This window comes from Anolis carolinensis, chromosome 5 (assembly GCF_035594765.1).
Source record: "Anolis carolinensis isolate JA03-04 chromosome 5, rAnoCar3.1.pri, whole genome shotgun sequence".
Taxonomy (NCBI): Eukaryota; Metazoa; Chordata; class Lepidosauria; order Squamata; family Dactyloidae; genus Anolis; species Anolis carolinensis.
The window spans coordinates 9,647,363-9,667,760 of record NC_085845.1 but is presented as its reverse complement, the minus strand read 5'-3'; the positions used below and the strand labels follow the sequence as shown (position 1 = coordinate 9,667,760).

Below are 20,398 nucleotides of genomic sequence, written 5' to 3'. Positions count from 1 at the left end.
GGTAATGCCACAGCGGGAGACTGATAGCTCTTCCTGATTGCTAAACTTTTATCAAGTGGTGTCTGGCACACAACAAAGCTCACTGGTAGCCACAGTTTACTGAACCATTCCTTCAGAAATCTTTTTTGGCAATTGCGGCAAAAAGCTTTGCATTCAACGTTTCCCCACTTACCTCAGGGAATCTCAAGAGTCATTGACAACCTTAACATTTGTTGCCATTGTGTGGGCGCAATCAAATATTGATTGGCACGAACAGAAGCTAGCCTTTCAACTACAACTCTAATCACACCCGAGGACTGAAATGGCACCTTCAAATCATATCCTTTGTGATGGTCAGTAGCTGTGTGTCTCTGTGTGTGTGCTTGTAGAATAAAGCAACTACTATGAAGTATGGATGTGTGGGGGTACAAATAATATGGCAAGCTTTGGATGCTGAAAAAGAGGTGCAATTTATTTATGGCATTCCTGGACTGAATTAAAGAATCCAGGAGTGGATGGGACACCTGTAGACCCCTTAAGGAAAAACAAAGAGATTTGAATTGATTATTTCAGGTGGCATGCATCTCAAACTAAAGGGAAATATAAGGCTAATTTGGAGAACCTTCCGAAGGGCAATTATGTATCTCCTGTTTTGCCTCAGGACTGTTCTGCGGATTTGTCTCACATAGCATTCTGTTCTCATTTTAAGTTGCAGAATTCATAAAATTGATGCATGCATATCTAGCCAGAGTTTCTGTATGCTGGACTCCTCATATCAAGCCACTCATTTGTTGGTTCATTAATAAATTCACTTTATTATCACACTCAAGATGGATTTAATAGAGATTTCAAAAAGGAAACTACTAATGTATGTATGTGTATGTGTATATATATATATCTATATCTATATCCAAAGAGGACTATTAAAGAATAAGTCTCATCACAGATTGGATGATCTTTATTGACTACATCAATGAACACTCCTACTACTTGTTTTCACCACATATTCCCTGGGATTGTTATCTCATCACTGGACTCCACACTTCAAGTCCATGCCATCCTGAAGCCATAAACCACTTGTGATATGTTATACTTCACATTTCATTATTAGGAAATGTGACAGCCACTTGGTATTGTCTTCTACTGTTGTTTCTTATGGTCATGTCACAAAATTAGAATGGGGAGTGTGGTGGGAGAAACTACACATAGAGTGACAGAACTGTTTATTTTAATATAGGTTTTATTATTTATATAAACAATTGTTTATTTCCATAAAATGGCTTCAATGTATGGTGACTCTGTGAAGGAGAAACCTCTAAGACGTCTGCCATCAACAGCCCTAGAATCATAGAATCATAGAATAGTAGAGTTGGAAGAGACCACATGGGCCATCCAGTCCAACCCCCTGCTAAGAAGCAGGAAATCGCATTCAAAGCACCCCCGACAGATGGCCATCCAGCCTCTGCTTAAAAGCCTCCAAAGAAGGAGCCTCCACCACGGCCCCGGGGAGAGAGTTCCACTGTCGAACAGCCCTCACAGTGAGGAAGTTCTTCCTGATGTTCAGGTGGAATCTCCTTTCCTGTAGTTTGAAGCCATTGTTCTGTGTCCTAGTCTGCAGGGCAGCAGAAAACAAGCTTGCTCCCTCCTCCCTATGACTTCCCTTCACGTATTTGTACATGGCTATCATGTCTCCTCTCAGCCTTCTCTTCTGCAGGCTAAACATGCCCAGCTCTTTAAGCCGCTCCTCATAGGGCTTGTTCTCCAGACCCTTAATCATTTTAGTCGCCCTCCTCTGGACGCTTTCCAGCTTCTCAACATCTCCCTTCAACTGTGGTGCCCAAAATTGGACACAGTATTCCAGGTGTGATCTGACCAAGGCAGAATAGAGGGGGAGCATAACTTCCCTGGATCTAGACGCTATTCCCCTATTGATGCAGGCCAGAATCCCATTGGCTTTTTTAGCAGCCGCATCACATTGTTGGCTCATGTTTAACTTGTTGTCCACGAGGACTCCAAGGTCTTTTTCGCACACACTGCTGTCAAGCCAGGCGTCCCCCATTCTGTATCTTTGATTTCCATTTTTTCTGCCGAAGTGAAGTATCTTGCATTTGTCCCTGTTGAACTTCATTTTGTTAGTTTTGGCCCATCTCCCTGAAAACTTACAGCTGCGACTTGAGTCCTTTCTGTTGTGTGCCTCCAAGTCATTAACTGAATCCAACATGGGGTTTTCTTAGCAAGATTTGTTAGGAGGGAGATTGCATTTACCTTCTTTCAAGGTTGAGAGAGCGTTACTTGCAAAGATCACCAAGTAGGTTTGCAAGACTGAGCAGGGATTTGAACACTGATCTCAAGAGCTATAGTCCAAACTCAAGCCACTACAACACATTCGCTCAGTCCAAGTAGAATGCAATCTTCCTTTTTTTATATACCAATTCCTATTTTCCCTAGCATTATGGGTTTTTCCTTTGATCTAACCAAAATGTAAGTGTCCATGGTAAAGATATGTAGAGTAAATTAAAAAGAACCCCACAGCGGGACTTTACAAATATTAAGGAAAATCTGAAAGAGGAAATCAGTAGCACTGATATTACATCTCCTTTTTGCTCTGAAGCAATTTGGACTATGATAAAATTGCAAAAAACATCACCAAGGAAAAACGATAAAGCTGAAATCTGACAGATGCATGAACAGAGTCACCCATGACTTATACAAAACAGGGTATGTTCAATGGCTGAAAATTCCATTTGACCACACAAAGGATAATATTCAGCTTGTTGTTCAATGCATGATGGAAGAACTGCTGTGTGAGGATAACTATACTACTGTTTGCGATTTTAATATTTAACATACTGGAATTCAGCATACATTCTACTACTGGAATTGTAGACAAAGGAAGCATATAACTTTCCTTCTCTTGGACAAGGGAGGAGGTTTTGATACTGAAAAAATGCTCAACTGCTATGGAATTGTTTTTTGTAATCAGCAAAACAGAGACAGCCCTTTTTGCACAGAAAAGAGTGCATAACAGAAAAATAAACCTGAAATTCCCATCCTTATACACAGCCAACAAGAATACAGGTCATTTGGTATCAACATTGACGGAAAAACTGTGTTCCATTTTATGATTACTGAATTAACATTGATAGGATAGAGCATATGGTGAGACCCCATAAAATCAGCACATTCATGTATCTGGCAACTTTACTGGAGTTGAAATGACCACAGTTTGGTTTGTTACAGCTGTCAGAACCTTGAGATAGAACAAAATATGCATGCATACGTTGGCGAATCCAAAGCCCAGCAGCTTGACTTCCTACTAAAAAATCACAAGATGCAAGAAAACATGTGTGGTAGTTCCATATTGCTTGGGGTCCTAGACCCTTAATCCCTGCGGAAGTGCATGGCCAACTGTAATTACATTAGGGGCAATTATAACAGTCAAAAATGGTTGTGATTCAATTTGTGCTCTTGGCACTTTTGGTTGCACACAGTCAACTTCATTTTTTAAATGCTATCACCATCTGAAAAAAGACTCTATCACTGTAAGATGAGGTTAGATCACCATCACATAGTACATTGTCTTGAAGGACAACATATTCCTCATCTCTTGCAATATGAGGCAGCTGAAATGGGTAATATGTTCAGCTATGAGATGACTGCTGCTTGGCATCCTATCAACTTACGGCTGATAAATAGGTCACTGCCAAGAAGAAACTTGATTCAAGGTAACTTTTTTTAAAAATTTTTTTATCAAAGTGTTCTTAGAATAGATAGCTGTCAGGACCCAGGCTGCAGAGCACCAATAACCTTACACAGAGGCCAGAATCTATCTAATATCTTTATTATAGAAATATATAAAGTCAATAAAAACAAGTGAAGAATATAGTTCAGAAGCAGACCTTTCAGATGAGGTCAAATATAGTCCAGAAATGTATTGTCCAATATAAGATATTAGAGTTCAAAGTTTTAATCCACTTGACCGAAACACACACTTTGCCAAGCAAAGTGTGGGGAAATGACAGAGTCTTTAAAGTCCAATGTAGCTTGACAACAAGGCTGGAAAATAAACTTGATTCTCGGCTAGATCAAAGACTTGAATGAGGCAAACACGAAGCATGAATAAAGTCCAAGGAAGTCCGTGAAACAAGGCAAGGCTGGAAACTTGATCCGGGAAACAAGGAACTGGGGTTACGAAGTCCACACACGATCTCTCTCCTCAAGCTGAACAATTGACTCCGCAAGGTTCCCCTTGCGGCAAAACCCCTATATAGGGTCTTGTTTTCCCGCCAACAGAACACTTTCCCTGGAGAACAAGAAGCGAAACCCAACTCTGTCCAGATGCATGACTCCTTAGAATTTCCCAAGGGAAGCAGACCTAATCAGCTAGTTGTTTGGCAGCGATTCTGAGACTCCGGCGATTAGCCTCCCTGACTCCTCTATCTCTATTATAATTGTCCTTTCGGGAAAACGGGGGAGAATTCTGCCCAAGGCTTGTTTGGTTAACTTCCTGAGGACAAACATCCTCCAGGTGGAGAGGCTCCGATTCAAGCTGAACCGGTGGAAAACCCATGTTTTCCTCCTCGTCTGTCACAATAGTACTAGGAACGGGACTACAAGGCCCAGGAGACATCACAATAGCCTAACACTGACACTATTTTTTTATTAGCTGAAGTTCTTTCATTTCTTCACAGGGAAACATTATCACTGCTTGCTTCCCTCTTGTGTACTTCTAAGAACATTGATATTAGTTCGTCAGCTGTTTGGTTGTTGTTGTTGTTGTTAATTGCCATTAAAAAGACTTCAAATTTATGGTGACCCCATGAATGAGAGACCACCAAGTCACCCTATCCTCAACCACACTATTCAAGTAGGCTCATCTGCACATCTTAAATTGTTGATGCTCCATCCCTCAATTTTTACGACTCCTTTCTCCGCATCTACTCCTGGTGTATGTATGATATGTTTGGTATGCAAACTAAACAGATGGGGTGATAAAATGCAGCCTTGCCTGACCCCCCTGCCAACTGGAATTAATTTTGCTTCTCCGTATTGTGTCCTGGTGGTAACTTCTTGTCCTCAGTACAGGTTATACATCATAACAATAAAATGTTGTGGAACACCCATTTCTTAGTTTTTTGTTATCTATACAATCAAAGAGTTTGCTATAATCTATGAAGTACAGGGTATTTTTGAATGCTTTTCCTTCACCAGCAAAATACTCTTCAGCCAACCCCAGACAGAATGAAGGAAGGTATAAGCCAGTGCTCTTCAAAATAGTGGTCCCTTGACTAGTGATGGTTGCTGAGCCACTGTTTGTTGGTCCATGGTGCATTTCCAAGAAATAAAGCACTAACTATAGACAATGGGCATAAATGTAGTATCAGTCTCTGACATGAGGAAAATACACATCATTTCCCCACATCAGATAGACTTGGGCCCCTTCCACACAGATGAATAAAATCCCACATTATATGCCTTGAACTGGAATATGGTAGTGTGGACTCAGATAACCCAGTTTAAAGCAGATATTGTGGGATTTTCTGCCTTGATATTCTGGGTTATATGGCTGTGTGAAAGGGCCCCAAGTAGCACTGCAAACTATGGTAACAGCTCCCTTTCTTCTCAAATAATGTATGGACTCAGATACTTTTGTGTGATAAGAAATCTAAAATAAGGGTGGCTTCATGGTGAGAGAACCTGAATAGCAAACTGCAGATGGCAAGGTGGGGACATTTCACACAACACAATTATAACACTACTAGCTGTGCCCGGCCACGCGTTGCTGTGGCGTTGTCTGGTGGTGTTGGTGAGAAATTTGAGTTAGTGGTGGTATTGAATGTTTGTTGTATGGTTGTCTTTATGTTTAGTATGTACAGTATTTGGTTGTTTGTGTAATGTGAAAGTGGTGAGAGTAGAGGGGGTCTTTGTCGCTGTGTAGTATTGTATAGTATGCATACGTTGTCCAAGTGTTGTGAATGGTTAGATTGTGTCTTGGTGCATAGTAGAAAGGGTTGGGGTGGATGGCCGTTAGGGGTGTCTCCAAATTATTGGATGGTATAGTTCTATGATGATGATTATTATTATTGTTGCTGTTATCATCATGATTATTATCTGTATTATCATCATTATTATTATATAGTGGGTGGATGGCCATCATTGACTACAAAAATGGCTTGGATAATCCAGAAGCTTGGATAAGCGAGGGTTGGAGAAGTGAGACTCTACGTTGGTAGAAAAAGGAAGAAAAAGGAGGCGATAGGGCCATTCAAGGAGAAGATGGGGTGATGGCGACAGGGGACAGGGAAAAGGCAGAACTACTTAATGCCTTCTTTGCCTCGGTCTTCTCACAAAAAGAAAGCCATCTTCAACCTCAGCAACATGGAATGGACGAAGGATTGGGGGAAATCCAACCCCAAATAGGGAAACAAGTTGTCCAGGAACACCTGGCCACTCTAAACGAATTCAAGTCCCCAGGGCCAGACCAGCTACATCCAAGAGTACTGAAGGAACTAGCAGAAGTTATTTCAGAACCACTGGCAATTATCTTCGAGAGTTCTTGGAGAACGGGAGAAGTCCCAGCAGATTGGAGGAGGGCGAATGTGGTCCCTATCTTCAAGAAGGGAAAAAAGAACGACCCAAACAATTACCGTCCAGTCAGCCTCACATCAATACCAGGCAAAATTCTGGAAAAGATCATTAAGGAAGTGGTATGCGAACACTTAGAAACAAATGCGGTCATTGCTAATAGTCAACACGGATTTACCAAAAACAAGTCATGCCAGACTAATCTGATCTCTTTTTTCGATAGAGTTACGAGTTGGGTCGATACAGGGAATGCCGTGGATGTAGCGTACCTGGATTTCAGTAAGGCCTTCGACAAAGTCCCCCACGACCTTCTGGCAAACAAACTAGTAAAATGTGGGCTAGACAAAACTACGGTTAGGTGGATCTGTAATTGGCTAAGCGAACGAACCCAAAGGGTGCTCACCAATGCGTCGTCTTCATCATGGAAAGAAGTGACAAGTGGAGTGCCGCAGGGCTCCGTCCTGGGCCCGGTTCTGTTCAACAGATTTATTAACGACTTAGACGAAGGGTTAGAAGGCACGATCATCAAGTTTGCAGACAACACAAAACTGGGAGGGATAGCTAACACTCCAGAAGACAGGAGCAGAATTCAAAACGATCTTGACAGACTAGAGAGATGGGCCGAAACTAACAAAATGAAGTTCAACAGGGACAAATGCAAGATACTTCACTTCGGCAGAAAAAATGGAAATCAAAGATACAGAATGGGGGACGCCTGGCTTGACAGCAGTGTGTGCGAAAAAGACCTTGGAGTCCTCGTGGACAACAAGTTAAACATGAGCCAACAATGTGATGCGGCTGCTAAAAAAGCCAATGGGATTCTGGCCTGCATCAATAGGGGAATAGCGTCTAGATCCAGGGAAGTTATGCTCCCCCTCTATTCTGCCTTGGCCAGACCAAACCTGGAATACTGTGTCCAATTTTGGGCACCACAGTTGAAGGGAGATGTTGACAAGCTGGAAAGCGTCCAGAGGAGGGCGACTAAAATGACTAAGGGTCTGGAGAACAAGCCCTATGAGGAGCGGCTTAAAGAGCTGGGCATGTTTAGCCTGCAGAAGAGAAGGCTGAGAGGAGACATGATAGCCATGTACAAATACGTGAAGGGAAGTCAAAGGGAGGAGGGAGCAAGCTTGTTTTCTGCTGCCCTGCAGACTAGGACATGGAACAATGGCTTCAAACTACAGGAAAGGAGATTCCACTTGAACATCAGGAAGAACTTCCTCACTGTGAGAGCTGTTCGACAGTGGAACTCTCTCCCCGGGGCCGTGGTGGAGGCTCCTTCTTTGGAGGCTTTTAAGCAGAGGCTGGATGGCCATCTGTCGGGGGTGCTTTGAATGCGATTTCCTGCTTCTTAGCAGGGGGTTGGACTGGATGGCCCATGTGGTCTCTTCCAACTCTACTATTCTATGATTCTATGATTCTACTGTAAATGATTCGGATGATGGGCGGGCGCTAGGACCCAGGGGACAGCTTTTTCCCATTGCCTGCCTTTCCTCTTGAGACTTTTCTTTCCCTCCCTCCCGGCACGGCTCCTGATGGTGTGTTGTGGGTTCTGTCCATGTGGAGGTGCGTGAAGTGATTTTGTGTTGTTTCAACCTTAAGGCGTGGATGATGGGTTGTGTTGTCAAATTTCGAGGTTGGGGGGCCTTTACTTTTGTTGTTTTGCTCGGTGCCGCGATTCTATCACCCTTTTATATATATAGATGATCCTATTTTTAAGAATCCTAGCTCCACCCTATGAGATCCTGTGGTTTATAGTTGGGTGAGTTTGGTGTAGTGGACTAGAGTTCAATATGTCTCTCCACACAGTGCTTATTCCATGATTCCTTAGGATGTAATAATGACTGTAAAAGTAGGATCATAGCGTTAAAAATGGGTAGCCTTTTTTCCGAGCCTGAATATATTGCACAAGATTTCCCTAGCCTAAAATGATACATTTTAATATATTGGGTTTATGGTTCCCGTTCCCTTGATCTGGTCATGTAAGTGTGATTTATTGTTATAATTGTATTATTTTACTTTGTTTAATAATGTGTATTATGTTCTTATGTAATGTTTGTGTTGCTTTTATGAGTCCCATCTGGGAGATAGGGAGGTATATAAATAAATTTATTATTATTATTATTATTATTATTATTATTATTATTATTATTATTATTATTATAGTGCGAAAAGGCCCCTGAAGGTTCCTTTCTGTTTTGTGTATCTTTAAATCTCTTGCCTGAAGTTGGTCAACAAAGTTCACAAAAAAATCTAATAGAAGTGCTATGTGTTATTTTCCATGAAATACAAGCAATTACTTTGGATTCAATTCAGCTCTCAGTTCCAAGCAGAGGAGATCCACTGAATCAATGGCTCTTGCACAAATGCTAGTTTGCCAGGTTCCCATTGATTCGACTGGCCCAAATGTTGGAATCATCACTTGGACGTATGTGTTAGTTCTTACCCTTCCTAGGTAACAGTCCTTAGAAATAAAAGTCATGCACTGCTGCATGTGTTTCTGATTAAATTTGAACAAAACAGATATTGACAATATAGCCCCAAGAACTCATTACTGCATGTGCTTGTGATCCTCAGCCTCAACACTGAAACTACTATACAGGAGACAGATCCCATCTTTCTGATGGCAATTCATCGTTTGTTTCATAATATCACTTTGCTAGGAACCAGATAAGATATAATTAATTTCATAAAGGTCACTGAGGAGATTGGCAGATGGAGGGAAAGAGCTTGTTGTTAGTGGTTCCATAAAGCCAGATATAAAGGACAGGGGCCTGGTGCAAAGGAATAATATCTTTTTTTTCCCTAAGGGAGAAAAAAAGATTAAATTCACGGTCATGATTTTCTTGAAGCATAGAAAAAAGAGAAGATACCAAATTACCATCCTCAAATCTTTGACATAAGGCAATGTAGATGAAGGGGAATCAGACAATAATTTTGATTTCCTTTCACCACCCTGAGGTTTTGATTCTTAGCTAAATTTTTGCTTCTTCCATGGTTAGGATCTGAAGAAGTGGGCTAGTAGTGATTGTGGTGGGAATGCAATGGGTGGTAGATCCTGCAGTCCAGGGTTGTTGCTGAACTGTAAATCCCAGCATTTTTAATCATTATCTAAGCTGGTTAGGGCCAGAAAGATGCAGTACATCAACATCTGGAGGGCCAAATAATTCTACCCCTGCTTTATTCCAGTTCCATTTGTGTCCTCTTCTGCCATAATAATATCTAAAGAACCACCATCACTGCAAAGTCAGAAGCATGGAAAGCAGAAGTAATTGTATACAAATAATCATTTATTCTTAATTAATTCATTTGCAGCAATTAAGACATCACAGAATTACACCAGAGCTGTGATTTAGCAAGAAGTCACTTCAATTGTATTGAAGAAAGTGAACATTTTAAACTAATTATTTTCATGATTATGAGGGTGTACCCTTACCACGATGCAGAACTTCTGAATGGTTTATTCTGACATGTCTAGGCCACCATTATGTGTTTTGAGGCAACACCAAGGTGGACAGAAAAATAGTTCATGTTGTCCCACAAGCCAGTAGTTTGCATCATGTCTACCCTGCTACCACAAGACAAGTGGTACAAGTTAGGAATTACCCGCACGATGAAATTTTCCTTCCTTTTTCCAAAAGAGATTAAAACAAACAAACACGAAAACCAAATAACTGGCAGCAGGGAATACCGTGCTGCTGTGAATGTTTGTGCCTACTACAGCCTTCTATAAAAGAGACCTTTGTTTTGTTCTGTTTGACAAGCTTGTCTGCATGAGAAGAGCAAAGAATCCTGCCAGTTGGCACGACTTCCATTCAGACTTCAAACTCCCCGTCTTTTCCATGCAGTTGAAGAAGTAACACCCAGCACAATATGCAACTGCTCCGACATGCCTGCTTACTCCTAAACACTTTGTTCACAGTCTAGTCTCATTCTTTACTTCTTTCATTAAGTGAAGTTCAGAAAGGATGCATGAGGGTGTAAATGTTCAACATGCCGAGGAATGCTTGAAAATCATTACTCCTATGAAACTGGAAATAGGGAGAAATAAGTACTTTTGAAAGGACTGAAGTTTAGTTTTGTCAGTGATTTCAGACTTTCTGAATGTTCTAAAAGAAGGGTGGATAACTATGGTGATTTAGGGACCATTCCTCTGCCCCAAAAGGGCAGATGCATTGCCCAAAATGGCTAAGAAGAAAAGAAGTAAAAAGTGCCTGGAATTCCATTCTTGGGGCCCTTTCACAAAGCCATGAATGTCAAGACAGAAAATTCCACAATATCTACTTTGCACTAGGTTATCAGAGTCCACACTGCCATATATTCTAGTTCAAATTTTATTCAGCTGTGTGGAAGGGCTCTTGGTTTTAGAAAAACAACACCTTTTTGAAAGTAAATTGTTCTGGATCAGAATCTTATAAGATTATGGAAACATAAAATGGAACTCATAGCAATTTATAGGTGCTTGCCTCAACTTAAATCACAACTGGAAAAGCAGAAGGTGAATGTGGAAGTACCTGGGAAAACCCTAGAGCAGGGGTCCCCAAACCTTTTATGCAGAGGGCCAGTCCACAATCCTTCAAACTGTTGAGGGGCCAAATTATCATTTGAAAAAAAAATACAAGCAAATTCCGATGTACACTACACATGTCTTATTTGTAGTGCAAAAACAACAACAAGAACAATGAAATAACAATGAAAAAGCAATACAATATTTAAAAATAAAAACCCTTTTTAACCAACATACATTTATCAGGATTTCAATGGGAAGTGTTGGCCTGCTTATGGCCAATGAGATAGTCAAGTTAATTAGGATTGTTGTGTGCCTTCAAGTCATTTCAGACTTTGGGCGAGCCTAAGTCTAAAATTTATTTATTTATTTGCTATGTTTATTTACTACATTTGTATCACACCATTCTCACCCCAAAAGGGACTCAGAGTGGCTTACAAATTATATGTACATACAATATGTTATATTATTAGCATAGCACACTATTAGCATTATATATTGCTATATTGAACTATACCACTATACTGTAATATTATTAGTAATATATAATATATAATTAATACTATTGTATGGTATTATTATTAGTGTTATATTGTGTTACAGTATAATATTATTATCAATATTATATGTGTATACAATATATTATATTATAAAACTGAGGGCGGGGGCCAGGTAAATGACCTTGGAGGGCCGCATCCGGCCCCCGGGCCTTAGTTTGGGGACCCCTGCCCTAGAGGGTACTAAGCATGTAACTGTCCCCAAACTTCAGTAAAGCCTCATTATAATTCTATTCTGAATTTTACTAGGTCCCTCTTATCTGGGTATTTTAATCCAATGATTCTATCTTTATATTGCTGCTGCAGTCCCCCCATCTATGAAGTTTGACTGAATTGTATTGGTGGTTGTTTGATATTATTACTGTTGTATTAACTTTTGTTTTATTACCTTATTGTGTTTTAACCTTTGTATATTGTGCTAATGTATTTGTGTTGTTACTTTTGTAACAATGTGAGCCTCCCCGAGTCCCCGCAGGGAGATGGTAGTGGGGTATAAATAAAATAATAATAATAATAATAATAATAATAATAATAATAATAATAATAATTATTATTATAAAGTGTGCCTTCTGTTGGGGGTGCTTTGAATGTGATTTCCTGCTTCTTGGCAGGGGGTTGGACTGGATGGCCCACGAGATCTCTTCCAATTCTAGGAGTCTATGATTCTCTAACCATACCCAATTCCAAGGCGGCAATACTGGAAGACTCTCTTGGACCAGTGTAATAACATACTACACATCAATGCAATAAATTGTTAGACCAGGCACTTGAATATTAGCAAGACTGATCCTCCAGGAAATTGCTGGAGGCCTTCAAAGCATCCAATTTAAAATGGGAAACATTGATGCAGAAAGGGACTGACATTTTCTTAACTCATGTGCCATTTCATCCACATAGCATTTTTTTAGAAGCAAATTGAGAATATACTGCAAGAATCAGCCATCTACAAAGACGTTGCCCAGGGGATGCCTGGATGTGTTACCATCCTGTGGGGGGCTCCTCTTATGTCCCCATATAGAAAGCTAGAGCTGACAGACAGGAGCTCACCCCATCTTGCAGATTCGAACCGCCAACCTTCAGGTCAGCAGTTCAATTCGCACAAGGGTTTAACCCATTGTGCCACCGCTGATCTACATGCCCATTGATCAAACTAGTATCACATCACAAGAGAAGGTAGGTTAGATGTGGCCCCAGACTGGAAACTGACCAGGCTGAAATTGTTCCATATCCTAACTTGTATTTAGATTGAAATTGTTCCACATATCCTACCTTGCAAGCCAGCTATGACACTTCCTACAAGAATGGAATTGTAAACATTAGCTAACTTGACTGATACAAGTAACTCACAAATTAGTTTGAGAAAACTACCATATTTAGAAACAAGTGAAACAATTCCATCATTTCAACCAGTCTGTGTCTCAAAGTGGGAAAGCAAGGATGTGAGTTGGCAGAACATTTCAGAATGAACATGAGAATCAAGCCAAACACTTTTATTTAATTGCCAATAAGCTATCTTGGCAAAGTATTCACGACTGTTTTTTTAAAAGAATATGACCAATAAAATGGAAAAAGTTTAATGTTATTCTGATCAATATTTGGGGCTTTCAATTTCTAAACAGAGAACTCAAACCAAATTGCTGTTCTGCTCATTGTACATATCATTTGTGCTGCAAGGTCTTTTTTTAAAATGAGGCATTGCATGTTTTGCTTAATTAATTTTTATTATAAGCCATTTTGACACCCACGCTGGGGCAACATAACACAATACACAAATCTTTACAAATAGACTGCTTTATAGTAAACACAGCCTGGCTAAGGTCTTCCTACAAATTCTACCTGTTTGGATATAGTAACTCTTCTGCTATATTTTCTTTCTCTGAAGGAGAGGAGAGTGACCCTTTGGTCCCAACACACGCCATATTTGCTTAGGGGCCTTCTCCACAGCCATATAACCCAAAATATCCCCCTGAAGACACAGGTTCACAGCTTGGGTGTTCTCCTGATCTCTGAGCCTGGAATCCCAGGTCTTGGCAGTGACCAGGAGAGCATTTGCACAACTAAAGGTTGTGCGCTACTTGCGCCCGTACCTTGGGAAATCAGACTTGGCCACAGTGGTCCACGTTCTTGTTACATCCCGCTTAGATTATTGCAATGTGCTCTACGTGGGGTTGCCTTTGAAGATGGCCCAGAAGCTCCAAATAGTCCAACAGGCAGTGGTCAGACTTATAACTTGAGCTGTTATCCGCTGTTGTGTCAGCTTCATTGGCTGCCAATATGCTACTGAGCCCAATTTAAAGTGTTGGTCTTCTCCTATAAAGCCCTAAATGGTTCTGGTCCAACTTACCTGTCCAAATGCATATCCCTTTATGAACCTACTAGAACCTTAAGATCATCTGAAGAGGTTCTGCTCTCAGTCCCAACTGTTTCGCAAACACGATTGGTGAAGACGAGAGACAGGACCTTCTCAGTGGTGGCTCCTCGGCTGTGGAACTCCCTCCCCAGCAATGCCCCCGGTGATGTAGAGGGTTAAAGCCTTGTGACTTGAAGGTTGGGTTGCTGACCTGAATGCTGCCAGGTTCGAATCTAATCCGGGGAGAACGTGAATGAGCTCCCTCTATCAGCTCCAGCTCCATGAGGATACATGAGAAAAGCCTCCCACAAGGATGGTAAAAACATCAAAACATCAGGGCATCCCCTGGGCTACGTCCTTGCAGACGGCCAATTCTATCACACCTGAAGCAACTTGTAGTTTCTCAAGTCGCTCCTGATATGAAAAAGAGCAACATCAGGCACGCACCATCACTTCTGGGTTTTAGAAAAAAGCTGAAGACCTGGCTCTGCAGACAAGCATTTAAAGAGTAAGTTTCTATGGCTTCAACATGGACTGAATTAAGGATTATGAACAAGGTTTTTGGATGAATGGAACTATGCACTTTATATGCTTTTAAATTTTGAATACTGCTTTATGTGTATTACTGCTTAATGTTAATCGTTTTGAACCATTTTATGTTTTAGTGTTATTGTTGGTTTTTATCGGCATTGAATTTTTGCCAGATTTGTAAACTGCCTTGAGTCCCTTTGAGTGAGAAAGATGAAATGGAAAGGAAGTAAGTAAAAAGATAAATAAATAAATATCAAGTCAGATAATCTACAATATCTGCTTTAAACTGGGTTATTTGAATCCACACTGCCATATAATCCAGTTCAACGTGGATTTTATATACCTGCTGTGGAAGAGGCCTCAGAGAGAGAGAGAGATTATAAGGGAATAGGAAAGGTATTTCCTTCAAGAAAATATATAAATCAAATTTCAAAATAGCTTGGCATATATCTGAAATAATCTGAACTTGATCTAACTCCATTTCCATTAAACTAAAATTCCTCTCCCTCTCTCTCAATCTTACTTACCCTATCATGTTCTTACCATTATCAATCCAATGGTCCATTAATCTTTTCCCCAAACCTTCAATTTCTTGACAGACTCTTTCATTGCCTTGTTGGCAGTGGCAATCATCAGCCATCAGTGTTAAAGGAAAGGGAGTAAGATTTCTCCTTCTCCTTTCTCACTCTGACACTTTCCTTAAGATCTATGGCAACAGCTCCTCTTGTACGCAATTTGCTAACCAAATGTGAGTCTTCTTGCACATTGCCATAGTTCTATGACCCATGTAGAAAGTTTTGCCTCTGAAGAAGAGCATATTAAATTTTTTAAGGAGCACAATATATCTAAAGGATCACAAACGGGTTACTTCTGTCTGATACCTTAGTACTAATTACAGTACCCTTTGCTTTCACATGCAGAATGTAACACATTTTCCTCCAGATTGATACTAGCTCTGCAGTTGACAATGCATCACCAAAAGCGCCTTTAAAAACAGCAGGCATCTCATACCTGTCTTCGTAGATCTCTTGTTTTCTTGGTCATCTTGTCAATTGCTATATTCAGAGGGTCTCCTTTTTCTTTCCTTCCAGTCTGTTTAAAACATAACACAGAAATAACAATTAATTAAGAAGAAAAACCTGTACAAACATCAAATAAGTACAACATTGCTCCATTTACAGCTCCAGGCACAATCTTAGACAAAGCTTCTACACCAAGATCTATTGATTAATTGATTACTTATGGCTTTATCAAGGTTGACCTTTACTCTGGACTGAAATGAAAAAAGTCATACTTTCAGAGCACATAAAGCACATCAGTACATATGGTGTCCCAGATTGCAACAAAGAGAGGAGGGGAAAATAAACCATGGTTTTCATTAGTATCATATGCAGACACTATTGAATGCAGGAGAGGGGATCACGTGGCTCTTTAGAGTTCTTTAGATTACAAGTACTGGGCAGCATAGCCAACAATGAGGAATGTTGATTTTTTAAAAAAATGTCCTGTCTTACTTCTAATGTGAGACCCATCCTGTTCCAACTATAATTCTCGTTATTATTGTCGCATCTTCTGTTCAAATGTTTAGTCCCACAACCATGTTTTGAGTTTTTTTTCTAAAGGACAGGAGGGGGGGGGGCTGACCTGATTTTATTAGGGAGGAAGTTCCACAAATTGGAGGCCACCACTGAGAAGGCCCTGTCCCACCAATCGTGCTTGGAAAGGTGCTGGGATCAAGAACAGGGCGTCCCTTGACGATCTTAACCTCCAAGGAGGATCATAGAGGCAGATACGTTCAGACAAGTAAGCTGGGTTGGAACTGTTTAGGGCTTTATAGGCTAGAGCCAGCGCTTTGAATTGTAGGTAAAAGGTATAAGGTAAAGGTTTTCCCCTGACGTTAAGTTCAGTTGTGACCGACTCTGGGGGTTGGTGCTTATCTCCATTTCTAAGCCGAAGAGCCAGCATTGTCCATAGACACCTCCAAGGTCATGCAAATGTGAGTAGATCAATAGGTACCGCTCCAGTGGGAAGGTAACGGCACTCCATGCAGTCATGCCGGCTACATGATCCTGGAGGTGTCTATGGACAATGCTGCCAATTTGGCTTAGAAATGGAGATGAGCACCAGCCCACAGAGTCAGAAACAACTAGACTTAATGTCAGGGGAAAACCTTTACCTTTACCTTACAGAAAGGGAATATACCTACTACAACAAAGGGATGGCAAGCAAAGGTCGTACAACCTGAGACCAAACAAGAATCACTTGAAAACAGAATATTTTTAATATCACAAGGAGATGGCCTGTCCCTAGACCCAGATATTACCACCAACAATCTCCTATTGCTTGTCTCTTATTTCTTTTTGGATACTTTGCCAGTATTGTGCAATAGGGTGAGAGTATGACATCGGGGTTCAAGCCCCAAACTAAGCTATGGAAACCTATTGTGGAAACGTGCATGAAACATTCTCTCAACTTCAGAGAAAATCCATAATAAAGTAGCTCTGAATAAATTTTGCCACAAATCCCCCAAGATAGTGCCACCATAAACAGCAGTTCACTGGAAGGCATACAACATCTTACTATATCACCTTGCGCAGCTTTCATTTGCTCCTGCAAGAGAATGGCCTATATTTAAGCACTCTTGAGAGCCTTTGCAGCTGAGGGTGGGATCAAAATGCCATAAATAAATAGAGAGAGAGAGGGAGGTAATATCATTAAATAGTTTGGTTCCTTCTCAACATTGATGCAGAGTCTTTTTTCCATAGTAAGTTTTTCAGCTGTTATTAAGGGGATAACTGCTGAGACCAGCAGATTGTTTTAAAACAAATCATGAAAGGATGAAGAGAGGAGCTTAAGGTAGATCACACCAAACTTTCGTGCTAATGCATTATATCCCTGTACTGTAGCCTTTGCTGAGAGAAAAAGAAAAAAAAAGGAAAGAAATATAAATCTGGCAATACTTCTCACTATAAACGAATATTAAGAGCTTCTAATCTCCATCCTGCCAGGCAGCAGGGATGTTAAACATGATAATAAGCAGCAAAACAGCTTGAGGACAGAAGGAAAATGCTCCTTACAACGGTAAAAAGGCTCACATTGGCAGACATTAGTTGAAGGATAAAGACTTCCACTTAAAGCACTTTTTCCCCTTTCAAAGCAAAAGATCCTCAATGCAGATTTTCTATGTTTTGTTAAAAAAGCAGATGTTAGAAGGGAAGATGTTTTATAGTTTATGGTACAATTTTTTAAAATAACACACAGGAAAGACTAACTTTAAGCAAAAAAAAAAAAAAAGTATTAAAAAGTTCCAAGTGACTCCAGGGCACGGGCTATCTTCCCTTCTGGAAAAAAAGTTGTTACTGTAAAGATTAGTTTATTCCTTATCAAGTTTTTGATATATCACTCTGGAATTTTAATATTGAGTCACAGTGCTTCTTATTATTTGAAAGAAACCAAGTTTTCCCCCCCAGTAATGCTGAATATTCAGAACCAAACCCAAAGAGGACACGCCAGTATATGTGTGTATGTGGGTGTGTATGCGTATATATACAGTAGAGTCTCACTTATCCAACACTCGCTTATCCAACGTTCTGGATTATCCAACACATTTTTGTAGTCAATGTTTTCAATACATCATGATATTTTGGTGCTAAATTCATAAATACAGTAATTACTACATAGCATACTACTTTTTCTGCCAAATTTGTTGTATAGCCTGATGTTTTGGTGCTTAATTTGTAAAATCATAACCTAATTTGATGTTTAATAGGCATTTCCTTAATGCCTCCTTATTATCCAACATATTCGCTTATCCAACATTCTGCCGGCCCGTTTATGTTGGATAAGTGAGACTCTACTGTATATATATACATACACACACACACTGTTCCCAAGTTATGAACAAGATAGGTTTTGTAGGTTTGTTCTTAATTTAAATTTGTCTGTAAGTTGGAACAGGGACAGACAATAGGAAGTGAGAGAAACCTATCCCAAGAAAGGGAAATTCATTCCTGATTGAATTATTATCATGGGGAAAAGGTGTCTCCACTGAAGCTTTCTCACCAATTCTTATTTTCCACAACAAGCCATTTTTTTTTTACAAATTCCAATTCTCACAGGGACAGAAAGTGAGGTGAAATCTTTTGAACAGGGGCACAGGCAGCTTTCACAATGCCAGGGCTTTGCCAGTACACAGGCAGAGGTGAACCAAAACAAACACCCAGTGCCGAACTGTTTAATTAAAGCAGCACTTATTGTCTGGCTGTTTTCATAGTCCAAATGTAAAACATAAAGATAGCAATCAGCCACAGAATATAAAACAAAGACTGATAGAAAACACTAATGCAGGTTAGAGAAAACACCTTAGTCAAAAGGTCCAGTCAGTATTCAAACGCCGAGAGTTCAATGATTAAAGTCCAAGGATCAAGAGTCTATACCATAGTCAATAGCCAGTCCTGAGATTCAAGGTTCAAGGGTTCCAAGAGTTCAGGAGACAGGTCAGGATACCGAAAATCCACAAACTTCAGGGAAAACCCAGCAACAGCCAAAGTAGGACAAATACTTTTCTCCAAAATATCAGTTTCCAGGCTAGCTCCTTATATCCAGTAAAACCCAGCTGCAACCTATCTCTTTCATGCCTCCACCCTTAATTGCTTTCACATGTAACTCTTACTTACAGATTACTCAGCCCTTTAGAACAGTGGTTGTCAACCTGGAGTCCCCAGATGTTTTTGGCCTACAACTCCCAGAAATCCCAGCCAGTTCACCAGCTGTTAGGATTTCTGGGAGTTGAAGGCCAAAAACATCTGCGGACCCCAAGTCAAGAACCACTGCTTTAGAACTAAGACTTACATTGACCCCTTCCATAACCACCTGATAGGCCTGACACCACCAACCACCATCAACTGTGGAACATGATACATGACAACAGCAAATGCAACACCACAGGGGTATTAACCCTTCTCTATGCTACCCAAAGTTTATATATGGAATTACACTTCAAAAGGATACCTGTTCTGAGTTACAAACAAATTCAACTTAAGAAAGCTTCAGTGGAGACACCTTTTTCAATTGTAAGTCAGATGTTTGTAACTTGGGGACCTCCTATATATGGAAGACCACTGAAAGATGCAGAGCCAGGGGTGCTGACCATTTGCTGAAAAGCACTTGAGATCACACCATCAGAAAGCGAGCCAAATGTTGACATTTATTTATTTATTTATTTATTTACAGTATTTATATTCTGCCCTTCTCACCCCAAAGGGGACTCAGGGCGGATTACAATGAACACATATATGGCAAACATTCAATGCCAACAGACAAACAACATACAGTAGAGACAGACACAGAGGCATTTAACATTTTTCCAGCTTCACAATTCCGGCCACAGGGGGAGCTGTTGCTTCACTGTCCACTAGTGGCTGTACTTCCTCATTCCTTTCCTCGTGTTTTGCTGGCAGTTTTATGGTGTTGTAAATTAGTTAAATTAGCCTCCCGCATAAAGTGTACCTAAATTTCCCTACTTGACAGATGCAACTGTCTTTCGGGGCTGCATTGGTCAACAGCAAGCCGGGCTATTTAATGGTCAGGGGCTTAACCCGACCCGGGCTTCGAACTCATGACCTCTTGGTCGGTAGTGATTTATTGCAGCTGGTTACTAGCCAGCTGCGCCACAGCCCGGCCCTTTGTACTAACAGACAAAGCATTGGCATGAATGACCCTTGCCCCCTCTAGAGCTTGCTATTTCCTCTGAAGGTACAACATTTATGCACAATTTAAACTTCCAAGAGTACAAGAAAGTAACCACTGGTTACCCTGTGGCAGCAGGTCTCATAAGCATCTCAGATAAAAGACCGAAATAGCACTTTGAAATTACGACTGTCCTACCAC

General features: G+C 40.5%; 1 protein-coding gene across 8 annotated transcripts in view; it reads right to left on the bottom strand.

The window, feature by feature from the left end:
* The window catches only part of ctnna2 (catenin alpha 2), a 701,347-nt gene that overhangs the window by 181,157 nt on the left and 499,792 nt on the right, over window positions 1-20,398 (bottom strand). For 6 of the 8 annotated variants that reach the window (XM_062981834.1, XM_062981832.1, XM_062981833.1 and 3 more), the window contains one exon: window positions 15,521-15,601. In XM_062981834.1, coding sequence (XP_062837904.1) covers window positions 15,521-15,601 — 81 coding nt within the window. Of the gene's footprint in view, window positions 1-15,520; window positions 15,602-18,870; window positions 18,890-18,945; window positions 19,048-20,398 lie in introns of those variants that run through there. The other 2 variants (XM_016994143.2, XM_016994144.2) reach the window with 2 other exon arrangements.